Raw genomic sequence first — 18,898 nt, forward strand, 5'->3', positions numbered from 1 at the left:
AGAACTAACGTTTGATAAGGGTTACGATTGTGTCTGAACAGTGAACAGTATATTGTTGCTTAATATTTAAAATATAATGATTAGAAGTTATGATGGTCATACAATACTACAACATTACTAGTTTAACTGCGTAAGTAATGATGTTGATAATTATTGTTAAATACGTATATTTTGCCAGTGATACATTGACTATTGCAGCCTTGAGGTTTTGACGACAGACATTTCGTTACGATTTGTCGGGAAATGGGATAATATTAGTGACCTACGTCGATATTTCTCCCCCATAGCCTGATGTTACAATCGCGATCAAATGTTAATAGATATTTTTCACGGTCGAAAGCTAATAATCGAATATTATTTTTAATTTTTTGACAGCTTATCAAAATTAATTGAATATTATTGAAATGTTTTAAATATGTATTTGTGGCGTCACCTGGTGGCGAGAACTTACGGCCTCCGAACAAAACGTTATTTTAAGTACCGCGCCAATGTTTATTGATATTATTGTCGTTTACGCGAAAAATCACCATTTCCGGGACATAATATTGTACCAACGTTATTTCACCATCGGTCGTTCCAACGACTGTCGAAACGTATACGGAATCGTTAGACGATCAAAAGATCGCGACACGGCAATATCAGACCATTCGACGTCCGCGAAGTGTCATAAATCTTTCTCAAACTCAGTGTTGTCTTGTTCGGCTTCAACAATGTATTATAATGTAATATTATATTATAGTCGTTATCGTCGTTTGTTATAATGTGTCTACAGATAAACTGTTGCGGTGCTCAAAGGCTGTATCCAAACAGATTGGTGACCGTTGTCGAAACGCAAAACGCACCTTTAGGCCCGCTGCCGGCCGGTAGATGGCGCTAAACGGCCGCCCGGCGGACGGTGATCAACTGCCGCGCGGCCCAGCGTCAGTGGCGGTCAGCCAGGCCGTGCGCGCCACTGATGGAGCCACCGTCCGCCGGCAAACCGTGGGCCACGCACTCGACGGTGATGCGCGCGGCCACTCGATGACCGGGTGACGAGTGCACGCACCGCCGAGAATAATTGGCCGCTACACGGCCCTCGCGCGCGTCACTACGCACAAATACCGGTGGCCTCGTCGCGGTCGGGTCATCCTTGTTCTAGGGGAGCGGCGCGATCTATGATCGTTTAGTGAGCCCGCGCTGCTGACACCCGTACATTAATTGCCCGTGCCCAGCGCCTTCGTGTGTTGAGCACAATTTTTGGACGTCCCTTTACTTTACAAGGGACCGATCTTGAAATTACATTACTAGTGAAATGAACTCGTCGCAATTCCGCACCGTACAGCCTACAATCGTATTTCATTTGATAGATTACATTTTGTGGGTGAGGTTCTTTCGGCCTTCCGGGAGATTCTGAATCTGAGTGTTGCTAACTAATGTCTAATACCGAAAGACCCCAAACCTAATAATATATATTATATGATTTAACTATATTAGACTAGTGTCAAAAATCAGCCCCAAGTATTTTCTAAAAGTTTTTTTTTACAGCTAGTATAGCCAAATATCAAAGCACTTGGAAGTATAAATCTATTATTTTTCATTGTTTTATGAATAAAATAGTATTTTTTTAAACTTAAAAAAGTTAAAATTACTTATTATTTCTAAAAATTCAAAAACGAAAAATTTGGCATTTTTTTTATTAATTAGTAATTACTAAGAAAGGAAGAAACATCTTATTTTGTTCTCAATTATAAATTTTAGCTTATTTACTATAGAACTTAGTTAATATCATACATATTATTATTATTATTAATTTGTCTGCATTTGAATTTTTTTCTTTAATTAATTAATTAATTCTAAGCCCGAAAGATATCAAACAGTTGTTGTCAGTTTGTTATTGAACTCTTGTAGACTAAACCAACTTATTAATAGGTAAGTAATAAGTAACAACTTTTTGACTCCGTCTGAATGTAAAATAGGCAATAGTTACATAGAAATCATAAGTTGCCTATATGTTTTACCTTAAAAACGATTTAACCAATATCAGAATAGTATAATTTATAACTAAATAATAATAAACCTTCTTATATAGTATTAGTATAATACCTTTAAAAATTACTTGTCAACATACGAATTATCTATACTTTATGTCAGTTTTCTTTCAATACTCTAATATTAGCAAATGTTAGATACTTATATATCTATAACTTACAGGTATTTTTTTCTTAAACTGAATTTAACTCGACTTATTTTTTTTTTATTATTATTATTATAAAATAAAGTTATACTGACGTAAGTAATATTAACTTATTGTTGATTAAATTACATTTTTTTAAACATTTGGACAATAGATAACAATAAGAAACTTGACTTGTAATGCCGTAGATTAATTATTTATATGTTACTGTTTTCTAATGTGCCAGTCAATACTTAATTGCGTGTTAACTGTGTTTTACACACCTACCTAGTCAAATAAGTCAAATAAGATAAATACAACAATAACCACACGCGTCGGTACCTAATAGGTATAAAACAAAAGTTTATTTTGAAAATGTGTTCATATTTTGGAGTTTTGAATTTTGAACATTGTTTTTAATACATAATATTTTGTCAACTTTTAACGATGAAACAACGCTTTTTTCAATGGTTGTCAACGCCTATATACAGGGTGATTTATCAAGAATGCTCATTCTTTTTAGCCTATAATAATACAATATTATTCGAATTCTCATTTTTAGAATCTTCAAGTTTAGATATAATTATTTATGGACCAATAATTTTCAAACACTTAAACTTTTTATGTTATTTGAGGAATGTTCTATTGCGAATGACATGCATCCAAAATCATGTTACACACAAGAATATTTTTTATGTTGGAAAGTATTTCGATTTGAAAGATTTAAGACAGCCGAAGGCCAAATGGTGCAGGACAGTACGCCCCATTGAAATTAAACAATTGAATGCCCAATTGAACAATAGCATAAAAACTGTCCACAAAAAAATACTATAAAAATAAATTTCATTGAATTCTTGGGAATTTAATCATAAAACCTACTATTGTCTGGCTGCAGCATGGTGTATCATATACGGTCTTAATAAACACGACCTACGCAAATTTCCACACAGTGTGTCAGTGTCTAATTTAAATTTTACTACACCTCTGTTTATTATTGTGTATTTTTGCGTACAAACGAAGTATTAACATAGTATTATTAATAAATCTTTAGTAAAAAATAAAAACAAAATATTCATATCATCTCGGCTTCCGGAGACGATAGCCGTGAATAAAAATAACTCATTCCTGTACAATATTATATATTTAAATATTTATTTACAAATGTCTTATAGATAAGTATCATATTGTATTAAAATCATTAAAAATATTTTGATACTTACAATCTAGCTAATACATACACTGTACATTTTTATATATGATATGTAGGTATGTTATTCTATAGCTGTATAAACTGACAAATGTGAAAAATGAACAAAAGAATATCTCGATTCTCAGTGGCCTATCGGTATCGGTGTTACGGAGTATCTCACTTTGTGAACTAATTCGACCAAAATGAGCAATGCACTCTATGAGGAATTCGTATCAAGGTAGCGCTTGGTATATTTTCTGATGGGGTTCATATTACTCTCTAAACTTTACTGATATATCTAAGAACAATATCTGGAACTTTCATCAAAATCGGTGGAATAATATTTTAAATCAGCAACTTGTATGATTTTAAAAACATCTAACGAGTCCTGAAGAATCTATTATTATTTAATTAAACTTTTTATTTAAATCGGCGATTGGTTTCTGGGATTAGCTGTTATTAAAAAATGCATTTCACATTTATATATATATTATATTATACACCTACCTATTATATAAAATATATATAATGCAAAGATAGGTTTAGGTATAAATAACTGAGCAGAACTCAATTTGGATAATGTGGTAAGACATTGTACATTATAAACTGTTTGATTAACATGCATGTGAATTTGTTAAGAGGATGTGATACCCGCGTGTGTTGTCTCCGTCTTACATGTGCGTAACATACCAAATTTTAGCAGATTTTAGCAGAAAACATAGCAAGTCACGTTTAGCTCCGTTAGTTTAATATTTAGAGTTAATTGACCTCTAATAAGATTTAAAAAATTATTATCTAGACAACCTCAAATGATTTTTATCATATCTTAATTTTAAAGCAAGTTATGAGTATTTAAAAATTGTAAATAGTTTTTACATCTTAAAATACTCATAATTCGCTTTAAAATTAAAAATATATAATAAAATCATAAAATATGATAAAAAGCATATATGAGGTTTTCTAGATAGTAATCTTATTTTTTAATTTTATTAGAGGTCAATTCACTCTAAATTTTAAATTATCAGAGCTACACGTGTTCTGCTGAGCTTAAAATTTGCTATGTTACGCACTTGTAAGATGGAGACAACGCATTTGGGTATCACGTCCTCTTAAGAGGATTAATCAAAACACATTTTGTTTTCTTGGCTCTTTGACACATGTCCAAGATAGCAGATTTACGTTAAAGATAACCATGCAGCCTTGTGTTGTTAGCTTTGTTTTGTCGCCGCGACAAATCTTACAATATAGGCAGTTGTTTGCTGCGACTCTCGTGGAGAAGATATAGATGACCAATATGTAATAACAAATTATTATGTTAATAAATTAGTTGCAAATTTTCGATTTATTTATATAATAATACGACACTGTCGCAAAGTGTTACAAATATAATATTATAATAACACGAGGCTTCGAAAATAATAATAATATATAAATAATACAATAATATGAATTTTACAATAAATTATAACATAAATAATTAATTTACCTTTAAGGCAAAAGGTGGTATACAAAATATAAAAAGATAGACCTGATTCAACGGGTCAATCCAACGATCCAAGTTGGTAATCTTCACTGGTATGATAGAATATTAGGACCAGCTTGACGACATAGATGCGAATATAATAAAATCTTATGTACCTATATATAAAAAATACGGCCGTGGCGGTTATTGTATGTATTTATAAGAACAAATAAATGGTACGTTACATCCTGCAGCATGCCGATAGATGAGCAAAAGGTGATTGCACGTTGTGTATTAATATAAATATGACACAATTATATAATGTCGGGTCGCATAAGACGCAACAATATTAAACAGAATAATATAAATTCGTACGAACGCGAATTTGCGTGTAATAAAAAAAAAACACATGGTTTTTTAGTGTCACCGGACAACAAAACCGAGCACACAAGCACAGAAAAAGTGTAGAGCCTACCGCGTAAACACGACCGGTTTTTGACGAATGTGTCAAAGCTGTCAAGATGGCGCGACAAAGTTGACGAGTCGACCGGGACGGCGGCGACAAATCCACGGCGATCGCAGCTTGACCACTCGGAAAAGAAAAAATTGGTAACTGTGTTGATCGGACAATCACTTGCGCTGCAATGACCTTTGGTCCGACTGAAACGCGCCAAGAGGGTCGGTGTTCGAACAAGCTTTAATATTAAAGTATATTTACCTACCGTAAAACGTAAAGTTAAGAAAATTGTCTGTGTTTGTACTTTCACTTTTTATGATATTTAAAGTTTTTCTATACTTATTTGTGAGTATAATTTTTAAGCAAATGTTTTACATATCTACTCATAACTTGCATACAAATTTACATACTAAAAAAAAAACACAAACAAAGTTCTACATTTTATAACGTTTTATAATAAGTAAATAATTATACTGTACACAACTATATAAAAGCTATCAAAACAAGATTGGTTCTGCTGAACGTAAATTGTCCATATTATGCAATGTTGAGGTAGAGAAAGCCAAATATAGTGCGCTAATATCTGCTTAAAACCTATTCTTCATACTGTTAAATTGCAATATATTTAATTATACATAGCGATATCATAAATAATTTGTAAAATCAATTTGAGGCTAAGGACTATATATATGTATATCTTTCAACTTTAATGTATAGCATTGCAACACACTGTAATGACTAGCTAGAACGTTTATAAAATTAGTCATGAGTTGTGAATGATAGGAGAAAAAGTAGTAGAATGTATTTTAGTAGTACCTATTCATTGAAATAATTTTATAGCGTTTTCATTCATAAGAGTATTTTATGTGTATAACAATATATGTATATAAGCAATATGTTTTACACGTTTATGTTTAGAAATTAATCAAAAAATGGATCATCAAAAAGAAAAATGTATAGCCCGTTTTTGTATAAATAATTTTATTTTTTAATGTGCTTACTCAATAATATATTTTTTTTGCTGAGGCATTAAGTCAAGATATAGACATATAGCTCTAAAACTACAGAATGATGATGCCTTGAAGATACCTATGTATATACTTCACTTCCAGGATTAAATACCACAAAGTAATAAAGTTGACTTTTATTTATTGTGCCTAATAAAGTTTAATAGGTATACTTTAAATATTTAAAATGGTAGGCAAAACTACGAACTTCTAACTCCAAAAATGCCAGATAAGAAATAAAACTTTATAATTATAACTCAAGTTAAATGGTTCAAGGTCTTCAACTCACTTAACTTAAGTACACTTATAATTCACAGTAGGTACCTACACATAGGTACTTACATATAGGTATTCTTTTGGTGGCTGTAGTCAATTTGCACCAAAATTGACCCAAAATATTTACAACATGTGTAATTTGCACCATTTTTTTAAAATGCGTTTGTAATTTGCACCATCCTCAGGTAGTAAGAAATAGGAATTGTAATTTGCACCAAAATTAAAATCGATTATTTTTTCGATAGTACAAATTTATAAGTTTTTATATCCTAATATAAATTTGGCTTAGTTTTTATTAATAAAATAGCCGAGTTTATACACATATTGATGTAAGTACTAAGTTTATATAAAATTGTATAATTATGAATATAAAAAAAAGTTGGCCAATTAAAAAAATTATATGTTATTAAATCGTATTATTATTAAAATTATTATTGTCATTCGTATCAGTCTAGTCTCGACGTCTACTAAGATACCGAGGAAAAATCGAATATTTCAAAATCGAATATTAGATAATTGAACAAATAAATAATCATTTTTGAGAAATTTACAAATTCTATTTTCGACTACCTGAGGGTGGTGCAAATTCCCATACCCTTATTTTGGTGCAAATTACAACCACTATTTTTGGCTACCAGCAGTGGTGCAGATTATATATCTTTAATTTGGTGCAAATTACAAACTCCCCTTTTGGTCACAACTAAATAATACTGAAGAATACGTTGTACCGAACTTTGCTTTTTTTACCTTTGAAGATCGAAATTTCTATAGAACGAAGCATTAGCGAACATTTTATACAACGTCACTCTCTATTCTCGAACATTGTGGATCTTTCTAGAAAATTCTATAACCTTCTTCTTCACAATTATTGCAATAAAAAATATTTAGGGTCTTAATTGAGATAGAAACTATCCTATCTTTTAAGTTGGACCAAATTCCACAAACTGAAAAAAAATTCATCCAGATCGGTCCATGCAGTACCTACTTTCAGAGTTCATCCCGGACAAATATTGACACAAGATTTTTATATATAAGATATACACATAATACAGATGGGTAGTATGCATATAGCTCAGTGTCTGTAATTGGTGTGGACATGAAATATTCTGTTCACTAAATAATATTATTGTCTTGTTATACGCAACCATATTATAGCTCATTATATTTACATAAATAATTTCGGTCGTTGAATACGGCAAAACGTATATATTATTTTATCAGTTAAATGTGCCTTGTTTACGGATAAGCTAAATAATGTATACCCATACACACTTGATGACCTTCGTATGGTTCTGTGTTATGGTATATTATTGATGAAGCGCGGAATAAGTAATAATATTTTTTTCAAAAGAAACATTGCACCATCGCGTTATTATGTGTATCTGCTATTACGATGTGTTATTTTAAGGCAAAAACTTGGTATTACAACAATAAACGGTATTTATAAACAGCTGATCCGTAAACTGACATTGTAGTCCCGGCGCATAAAGCTGAATCGACGTCCGATGACAAAAAATTGCGCGTAAGTTGGCAGACGCCAAACGTCTAGAAATAGACCGTTTTGTTTGCCGCGGCAGTTAAGATTTGGTGTTCGCCTGCATTCCAACCTTCAAACCGTGTTAAAGACATATAAAGCGTTTTGAAATACAACAGGTAGTGCCACCGAGTGCGATATAAACGCTATTTAAACGCTGCGAAATCATTACTACTGAAAAATGACGAAAACTACCGAGGAAGCTGGATACGATCTCGTCCAAGTATGTCGCCATTACAAGCAATATTATTATATTATTATTATTAATATCATTATTCTCATCGTTGCGTCCAGAACCTTTAAAAATAATATTTTGACTTAAACGAACTACTAATAACTTCCAAACTGTGAACAAATTAACTGCAAATCGTTATTATTCGTATAGGCCATAGTGTCTTGTTCAAATAAACATTTTATTTATGAAGCACTGCGCATGGAAAGAGGAGAAAAAAAGAAAAGTACTCTTAAAATGTTATACTGTTTAAAGACTGTTAAAAAAATGCCAAAGTAGTTAGATGTTTCTAGCACATATATAATATCTAGAACTGATTTTAAAATTGTATTCAACACCATGAAATTATTATATTAAAAGCATTTTGTAGTTTTATGAAATTACAGTAAAATAGCTGATTAACTACAGGGTTCGAATTCTAAACAGAATTGTTGTAACATCTCATAACTATTATAGAATACATTATAAACACAGTGATCTATTTATACATTTATTTTAAACATAATAGATTTTTAGTAGATTCTTATATTATATATAGTATCTATTTTGCAAATGTGCATTAAATGTATTTGATGGAACTTAAAATTTGAATAAAATAATCAATTTTTATGTAAATATTAAAAACTATTATTAAAATGTATATAAAATTATGAACCTAATTTACATAATACAACATGTATTCATTTTTTGTAGGCCTTACTTAAATTTCACGATGGAACTCACGGTGCCCGAGACCGCATGGTTCATAAGCCCGGATGGAAAATGCTTTTTATGATGCTGAAATATTTAAACTGCTACCCGGAATTAAGTGAGTGAGCCAAAATCTGTAAAACAAATAGAAATAACAAACGTTTCCTAAAAATAGGTGTTTACAATTTTTTTAATTTCAAACACCTATATTCTTAGTGATATTATATTAACATAATACCATCAACTGGTGTCATATTAATTGATTTCAAAGTTATAAAAACCGAACCACCAATCAGTATTGTGTAAAAATAATCAAAAATTTAAAAAAAAATGTTTCAATAAATAGATACACAAAACACACCAAAATATTCTATATTTAATATTTCTATAAGAATTAAGAAGTGATGAATAATTCGCATAACCAAAATTAAGTTGTATTAAATAATATACTTTTATTGTCGTTGGAAATATTTCTATTTCAATTTTAATAAACAATATTTTTACTTTTTTTACGATAAATTAATAAAACATACGTTTAAGATTTATTCTAACCCACCTTGTTTTGAACAAAAAAATGTTTAGCGTGGGAAATAACATTTGAAGGCTAAAATCACAGTGACTAACCAAAATATGTTAACTTTAGTCTCTAGTTACACACGTTGTTGAGAGTCATTTTTTAATAAGCATCCTGAATTTTAACTATTAAACTTTTATTTAAATTTAAATTAAATTATATTGATTATATAATATAACATTAATTACAAATTATAAATTATTATACGCAACAAAATATTTAAGTATTTTTGTTGTGACAGTAAAATAACACTGTTATTAATTATTATAGCAATATTGCACAATTAACGCCCTAATTTATCAATCACCTTATGCAAAAATTGTATTTTGCTATTACTAAAGTCAATAGAAACCTTTATCGCACTATAATACGAGAAACACAAAACTTAAAAGTATTGGGTATCGGTGATGCATATTCCAACATAATACATTTTAACTTTTACTCTTCTACTTTCTATAGTAGGTATATATAATATTTAATCAAACTATCCAACAATAATTTATTACCTAACCACTGACAAATCATTATTTTTATCTTCTTATTATTTTATGCAGTCATAGTAGTCCCTAATCCTAATCTGCATATGGTAGTATCACTATTCTTCGATCACTTTATTTATTTTAGTCAAATTGTTGTACACGAAGTACACTAAGAATCAAACTATTTGCTCACAATTGTTTGACATTATGAATTTAATTACGTTTAAATGTTTGAATATTGTACCACAGTTTCAATGCCGTATCAGTTGACTCCAATTATACTGGACATACCACTCGAATATCGTCAAATTGTCTTGAAAACCCCTATGATCGTCAGAAGACGTCATGTAGAATTATTACCTATAAAATATGGCTATCGAGAATTTTGGAAGACTAATATAAATCGTTCAAGGGCATTGCCTTATCAATATTTATTGTGGGAAGGCGGTTTCGTCCTGATTGTATTTTGTTTTTACGCCATTGGTAAGTGAATTTAACTATGAATAATATTAAGAACTTCACTTTATCTAAAACTAGAAGTAAAGCTAAATAATTCTTTATATTGAAATACGAATTACAGGTGACAATGTCATACGTGTAGTAAATATCACAATACATTTTTCAAAAAAAGACGTTCAACCTGAGCCCCTATGTTATCAAGATAAGCTCATGCTGGAAGAGGTGAACAAAATTAAATAATTCAACTTTAAAAATTAATAACATCAATATACGTTTACAAAAATATAAATTATGTATATTTACTATATTTTCAGTGTTATCCACTGGATTCGTTCAATCCCGGATTTGCATTACCCAAACCAGTATCGATCAACACAAACAGGTAATTTGCGTAAAATATATTTTGAACGCTAAAAATATAGTTAAATGTTGTCATATTATTTTGAATAAAGGTGGACAATTTTGCGAGAGTTGAAAGAATCCAGTGACAAAAAAGGCAACGAACTATTTTTGCTATCATTATCGCCTTTAATGGACGAATTGTCTGACCAAGTTCTTACGGACACCAGACGCAAAATGTTAGAGCTGTTGGAAGAAGCAATGAGCTGGAAAAGAAATTTTGATCGTTAGAATGCCATGACAATCGAGTCCTTGTGTATGAAGACGTGTATACTCTGTTATAATTTTAAAACGAAAAAATATTAATAAGTTTTTTGTAATAATTATAGATAGTGCCTATACGGGGCTATACTATTAGTACGAGTAAATTTATATTCATTAAACGTTCCCGGTATTCGATTGCTTATTGCAGACCTCGTATAGCTATGCTATTAATTTATTGTATACATAATATACACCTTTAAGGCTATAAAGATAATATTGGTAACACTAACGTTTAAGTTGTAAAATTCATATAAGTACCTATTTTAATAATTGTTTTTTGTAGTCTTACAATCATAATATTATTATTATTATTATTATCCTACATAATATTATTATGATTTAAATATAATTATATTATAACGATTGGTTGATTAAATATATATTAGACGTTTAGACGTTTGACTATAATGATGGCTAAAAATAGCCAGGGCTAAGTTGCCGGGGTTATTAAAAGCCGACTAGAGATTATTTATAATCATACTTTATACCTGTAATACAATTGTTCACACATTTAGCATATCAGACATTATTATGATTCAAATTATCCTAATTTTGTATTTTAACTTTTTTTTTACTAACGTGTTGACATTGGAAGGAAATATGTCAAATTATGAAAACAAAGGTTTCATAGCCAACGGAGAAATATACGACGTCGAGAAATATCCGTTCGTAGTGTGTTTAGTGATAACAATCCACCGAAAAAACATCGTATTAGGAAATTCTGTATGCACGGGTTCCTTGATATCGCAGTGGTTCGTATTGACCGCCGCACATTGTACCGCTGACGTGAAAACATCAGACATAAATGTATTCTGGCACTTACAACCGAGTTTGTATTCAATAAAAAAATGTACATTATCACGAAACACGTTCCAATCATTTACAGGTATACCACGGTAATAGTCACCAACATGTCCAGCGCATGTATCGGCACCATAAGTATAATCCAGAAACATTTTTGTCAGACATATGTCTGTTGAAAGTAAGCACTCTGCCATTATGATATTGTAAATTTTAATTATAATGATTATATTATAATAATATTTATATTAATAATGTTACAACATTAGTGTAATATTATTATGATGTTTAGCTAGTCATATTTTATATCAAATAATTATAATTTATACGTACAACCTACATCATTTTCACCAAAATGTACGTGAAAGATATACTTATTATACGCGTTAAGAAAATAATATTGATTTCCCACTTTATAACAGCAACAAATATACCTACTGTATAATATGTATTAATTGTTAAAGTTTTCGTCCATCGACCTTAACTAAAAAATACAATTAAAAAAAAATCGAATAGTTTAGATAAAAGGTATCTATAAACTATAGATATTATATAATAAATAATAAGCTCATGTATAGTTTCATATTATACATAATACATATAATTATAATATTTAAACTACCTATTTAAATATTCATTTAGGTATTTTCATGTTTTGTATTTATTGTTTTAAATTATAAAAATTGAATTATTACGAACATATATGTACTTATATTAATGTAATAATATATTTATGTATAACACTATATATTAATAAATATATCTAATGCATAGGTATTAATACAGTTTTGTACCTACTTGGAATTTAGCTACGAAAACCGTTCAAAAATGTTGGGTATTATATAAGTCTATCTGGCCATCCTGATGAATTTTCTCATGGAAAAAGCTTGAATTGTGTGGTTATTGGGTTTGGTATTACTGAAGATAAATCGAGTCAAAAATTGATGGGATTTATGACCAACTCTAGTGTCACGTTTGGTCCCAGTGCATGTGAATCGTACAACGAGTGGGTATCTACTTCATAATTTGGTCATTATCAGATAATTTACCTTTGATCACGACATATAGAATCTACGCGTTGAAATAGATCGAATTTAGTAATTGAAACATGGAAAGAATATTTGTGTTCAAAACCAGACATTCATATGGTATGTCCAGGGGACAGCGGAGGTCCAATGATTTGCAATGGGTTCCTATATGGAATAGCCAGTCATGGATACAATTTCAAAGGAGAAAATAAAACCATCGATTGTGGTAGTCCTGACATTCAGACTAGACATTTATTCCTATATGCCTACAGAAAATGGATAACTGATATTACAAATATAGGAAACACATTAATACCACATTATAAATTATACATTACTACTATTATATTAGTATTATATATCTTGAATAGTTGAATGTTTAGTAAAATAAAAAAAATGTATACGCGTAACGTTATAACTTATAAATCAAAATCAGAATAACTTGTTAAAAATAAACTGTAATCATACCTAAGTCATAATTCATAAAGAATAGTAAAAATGAAAACATTTTTTAACATGGAACACAAATATTAAGCGTGTACGTAAAATATTAACAGTAGGTATTAACGCACATTATTTATCATCAATATTTTAACCATTAGTTTAACCATTAACTAACCATTTACAGATATTTTGAGTTGTGTTAAAATGTTGACTTGTTGAAAAAAGTTAAAATTTCGAATTTCGATTGATTGGAAACTTATACATTATACATTCCTTACGCAAAAGCATTGATTATAAAATACTATAATATTTGTATTCAATGGTATAAGGTTCAAAAGCGCACTCTCTTGGAATAATTATATCTCTACAGATATCACTACAGTATATTACGTGAGATCGCTGTAGCTGGCTTATACTTAAGAAAATAAACTAGTGGACTATAGTTATTAATTTGTAAAAGTTTTTAATTTTGTAATTTTTCAAACATTTCACACAATTTTTAAATCATGGTATAATAGAACTAACATTACCGACTTTTATTTGATTATCTCTTTGAAAAAAAATCTATGTTAAAGTAATCCTAGTAAGTAGCACGCTATAGTCAAATTATTTTGAACAATCAATAGTTCTAGGTATAGTTCAACTAATATTTTTTGATGCTAGAAAACGTCTTTAATAATTTTAAATAGCACCCTTCTGAATGAAAGTATTTGATGTACAAATGATAAAGACAAATCTTTTCTACGCTGTTGAACTAAAATGTCAACAAAATGGGTCAGTTCTGTATCTGAATATATAGGCAGTACTAAATTTTTGGGAAAATTAAATTTAAACTTATTCACAATATTATTCATACGTTATACCCATAAAACGTGTACGAAGTTGTGAAATTAAAATATCTATATTCGTGTAAAATACATTGATTTTAAGATTGATTTCGGAATCAGTTAATCGTTGGTTAGTACAAACTTCGTCAAAAAGATTTTTTGATTGTCTGCAGTTTCTTTTTTTCGAAAACGACGTATATTTAAATCTGTATATATAAAACAGTAAGCTTAAGCTGATTGACTGCTATCAACGCACAGCTCAAACCATTGGACGGATCTGGCTGAAATTTGGCATACAGATAGCTATTATGATGTAGACGTGCGCTAAGATAGGATTTTTCGAAATTTTGAATTTAAAGGGTTGAAATCGGTAAAAGAAAATGTTTACATGTAATTTGTATATCTATATTCATATAATAATAACAATAATAGCAGTCGACCGATTACGGGAAATACGGTACGGCACGGCGACCAGAGGGTTTCCATATACCTGTACTCTGACCTTTAATTTGTGTGTGTATTTTATCAGCGTGTAGATATGAATTGTTCCGTATTGGTATTGGTATGGTGTATAAATATATTGATTTGTACGGCATTGTCGGCGTAACGCGTTGTCGGCGAATAGAGCCACGGTAGCACTATTGTCGTTTTCACGATAGAAGTTATTAAGTAGTATTTAGAAGTTATTATTAAGTGATTATCCTACATATTATATTTATAGCTGCGCGTGACGAAAACGTTTGCTTATATAAAATTTATGCCCACGTGCTGTAAATTATATGTACTTTGCCGCTTTGTCGTTGTCGTTGTCATGAAGTGTAATATAAAACAGTTTTTTAGATTTTTTCGTGTTTGGTTTTTGTTGTTAGTAGGATTAATTTAACGTTGTTTAATTTAATTACCTAAGAAATGGCTAAAGAAAGTCTTTTAGTTAATGGAGAACTTGAACAACATACTGTTGTCCCCATTGTTGGCTGTTTATTCCGAGCTCTTTCTTTTTTAATACACGGAACACAAAACAATGCGATGGAGGTGGCGATTACTAATTGTTAGACATGTGGTGAATGATTGGACAAAGTTTTCAGTTATGTCCCACAATAGAAATGGTGATAATTACTCAACGGCTAATGAATATTATGCTGATATGATAAAAAATGAAACTTATGGTGGGCTTTGTGAGGTTATAGCAGCGGGATGTATATTTCCATTTAATTTTAAAGTTTATCGAAATGGTATCTTATACACGGAGTCCGGATCTAATGATTGTCCAGTAAGGTCGCTTTCAGACGAGACACTTTGTAGCCGGCTACTTATGTCAGAAAAGAATCGCGCGACTAAGATAACATTGCTATATTATATACTCGTACACACGAGACACAGACACGGACTGTGTGTCGCGCCACCGAATCGGCGTGTTTTGTCCCCGTCAGCCGCCAGACACTGATTCCAGTGGCCGGCTACAAAGTGTCTCGTCTGAAAGCGCTCTATATAGCTTTTACGATTTGGACAAGAATTGTCCAATATACATTTTGATGCTTATCTTCCTACTGCGACAGAAAACAATACTCAGAGTCGTATAGAGGAACAGGTCGATGAACGCGAACATTCACCTATTGCATCTTCAGTACACAGTAACATTTCTGACATTTCACTATCCCAATCAAGTGAAACAGATCAATCTATTTCGTCCTCATTAATTAAAAAGAGAAAACGAAGGGCTAGATTTACTAATTACACAAGAAAAAAATAAATAAAAAAAGCACAAAAAAAATATAGACAGAATCAAACTGAATCTAGGTATAAGGAAAATACTACTATGCGTCTATGGAAAAGCAAGGTGCATTCAGGTATGGCATATGATCCAGATATTGCATATAGAACTGACACCTGTGTAGCTTTGGGTTCAAAGAAGTTTTGTAGATAACATATTGAAAAACTATTAGTAAAACACTAAAACATTTATTTTGAACTTTTAGTGCTAAAATTTATCGTGAACAAAACTTCTGCCGCCAAAACCTATAACTTATAGAATAGGTTATGATAATAATCATATGTATAAAATATTATTTTAAAAATTTTAATTAATTTAAATTTCAATAGATTTAACAAAATTTAATCTTGGCAGGTTACATACATTTATATACTTAAACCCGGCAACGACGGGTAATTCAGCTAGTGTATATATACCATATATAGGTATAAATGTATATTTATGCCCCATTTTTCTACAATCGTGACTGCTTCTGATTTTATTTCATCATATTTCTAACTGATTTCTCAAATCTTCCAAGTTACACAATTTTTTGTAATGGGAATTCAATTTACTTTAACCTAAGTCCCCTAATTGTCGTTCCCTCCTCCGTAACATGGGGTCTACGGGCCCACAGTGGCGTACACTGTATAATAGCAGTAGATTGTATAGAGTAATACACATTATACTATATATTAGGTATGATATAATAATATTTTTATCTGTAGTCAACCAACTATCAAGTAGGCACATATGTCTATAATATTATGTGAAAATTATAAGAAAAACTATTCAATATTTTTTTAGTTAACAGTTAGGTATACATATTTTATAATGTATTATTCATCTAATAGTTATTCATATCAAAACGTATTCAATTATAGTTGTCTAATTGTCTTATTGAATAATATAGACAATATAGTTATGTAGAAATAAACATTTATAGGTATTAGGTACTCACTAAAAGGTTAAAAACATTATTACTGCAATCATTTTTCTTTTTATAGTACAACTATTGATATAATCAATCGGCTAATCGGCACCTAAAACTCAAGTGTGATTCTAAAGAGAACAACATTTTTTATATCCTATATAATATAAAAAAATTATTGTTATTATTGGTTGAAAACGAACTTATACTTTATAGTTAATAGTTTAATATTAAATAACCAGAATAACCTTCACAACAACTAACGAGTAATTTTAATGTAACAACATGCACATTATTAGCTATTGAATAACGAAAACCGTAAGTTATAACTTATAAATTATGATAGTATATAATTCTGTATACAGACAATACGTCAATATATGAAACTTATAATTGATATAATATTATAGTTGAATAGGTACTTATATACAACAGTATACGAGTATACCTACTTATATTATGTAATATAATAGCTAATATTATTAATACTGGTACAAGTAACAAAACCACATTCATAAAACTTTCAGATATTTATAAATTATAAATTATAAATTTAAATTTATTTTAGCTAGCTTTTTTTATTGTAGTTTATTCATAATAATTTATAGCATTTTATTGCCAGACTATGCTTTACCTAAGAGCTAAGTTTTTTATTGACTTATATATAGGTACTGTTATCTCCTACGTAGCTTCTCTAGTTATTTCATGAACGTTATGCATATCGCAATGGAGACAAAGCATTGCAATTTACGATGAATCATTATATAATGTAAATCATTTCTGAGTAACACAAACTCGGGGAATATTATACAAATAATTATCCTAATAAAAATTCCTAATGTCATATTAATAATTATAATTATTTTGAAAAGTAGGTAGGTATAATGACATGATATTATTATTTATTTTATTATACTATAATTAAGTAATTTAGTGAATATACTTGTAATTTGTATATCATCTTTATTTAAACGAGATTAATCGGTCAAAATATCCATGTTTTAAGTATCCAAATTTAAAAAGTGAAAAAAGGTTTTTAAATAAACATAAACACTTTAAATCTTCATTAATCATTACTCATTATATTCAAATAATATTATTTAATTAATATTTATTTTTATTTTAATTTATTATAGCTTTCAAAAAAAATTAAAAGCTCAACTTATTGGTGGCTTGGGGTATATTTCGAACGGATAGAATACTTAATTACCGGCCCACACTTACTGATGTAACAACTTTAATATTAAATTTTAGCCAAATTTATAACAAAACATCGCTATACAAGCTTCGAACAGTTTATGTTTACCTACATTAGTTTAAACATTTACGAAAGTAAACGTGCCTATATATTGTGTGTATTATACATATATATATATATATACCTATCACAATAAAGTGAATAACTAAAATTTTAAATGTTACAATATTTTAATATTTAATTAAAAATCAAATTCAATAATATTGTGTGCCTTTAGACTTGAGTATTTTAATAATTTCATTATAATTATCTATTCTATTTCGTATACATCCTTTTTAATTGAATTTTTTTACATTTTAACTTAAATTTTATTTTATTTTATTTGAGTTTATCAACGTAAAACGTTTTTTATTTTTTGTGTTCATCTTTATTTATAAAATACATATTTCTAAACATTTAAAATTGAATATTTTGGTTGCATTTTGTCTGCGATCTACGGTATACAATACAATTGATAGAATTGTATTTTTTTTTTTAATTATAAAGGGTAAACATGTATAGGTACTCACCACCCCAAAATTATTTACCATATTTTTATATATTTTTTTTTTTTGAGATTTATTTAAAACATCACAAAAAAAAATCGTTTTAAATGAATAAAACGTATATAATATATTATACTATTTAAAAACAATTTTCCCAACCATGAATTCGAGATAGTCCGTTGAAAACTCGCATATATCAA

General features: G+C 29.5%; 2 protein-coding genes and 1 non-coding gene across 3 annotated transcripts; all 3 read left to right on the plus strand.

The window, feature by feature from the left end:
* Positions 1–1,122: 1,122 nt before the first annotated feature.
* LOC149057358 (U4atac minor spliceosomal RNA) lies at positions 1,123–1,244 on the plus strand. The gene has a single exon (XR_016191290.1). It is a non-coding gene; the product is annotated as a U4atac minor spliceosomal RNA (small nuclear RNA).
* A 6,795-nt stretch (positions 1,245–8,039) lies between these two features.
* LOC107167480 (uncharacterized) lies at positions 8,040–11,537 on the plus strand. The gene is made up of 6 exons (XM_015516535.2): positions 8,040–8,300; positions 9,003–9,117; positions 10,302–10,535; positions 10,633–10,733; positions 10,826–10,893; positions 10,964–11,537. The coding sequence occupies exons 1-6, from the start codon at positions 8,259–8,261 to the stop codon at positions 11,139–11,141; spliced, it is 738 nt and encodes a 245-aa protein (XP_015372021.1). The 5' UTR covers positions 8,040–8,258; the 3' UTR covers positions 11,142–11,537.
* Positions 11,538–11,703: 166 nt separating this feature from the next.
* On the plus strand, positions 11,704–13,378 carry LOC149057359 (trypsin-3-like). The gene is made up of 4 exons (XM_089223388.1): positions 11,704–12,011; positions 12,061–12,156; positions 12,785–12,981; positions 13,063–13,378. Exons 1-4 carry the CDS (start codon positions 11,706–11,708, stop codon positions 13,376–13,378), a joined length of 915 nt encoding a protein of 304 aa, XP_089079514.1. The 5' UTR covers positions 11,704–11,705.
* Positions 13,379–18,898: the final 5,520 nt, after the last annotated feature.

Source organism: Diuraphis noxia, unplaced genomic scaffold (assembly GCF_037042655.1).
Source record: "Diuraphis noxia isolate RWA-SAM2 unplaced genomic scaffold, SU_Dnox_SAM2 contig0003, whole genome shotgun sequence".
Classification (NCBI taxonomy): domain Eukaryota; kingdom Metazoa; phylum Arthropoda; class Insecta; order Hemiptera; family Aphididae; genus Diuraphis; species Diuraphis noxia.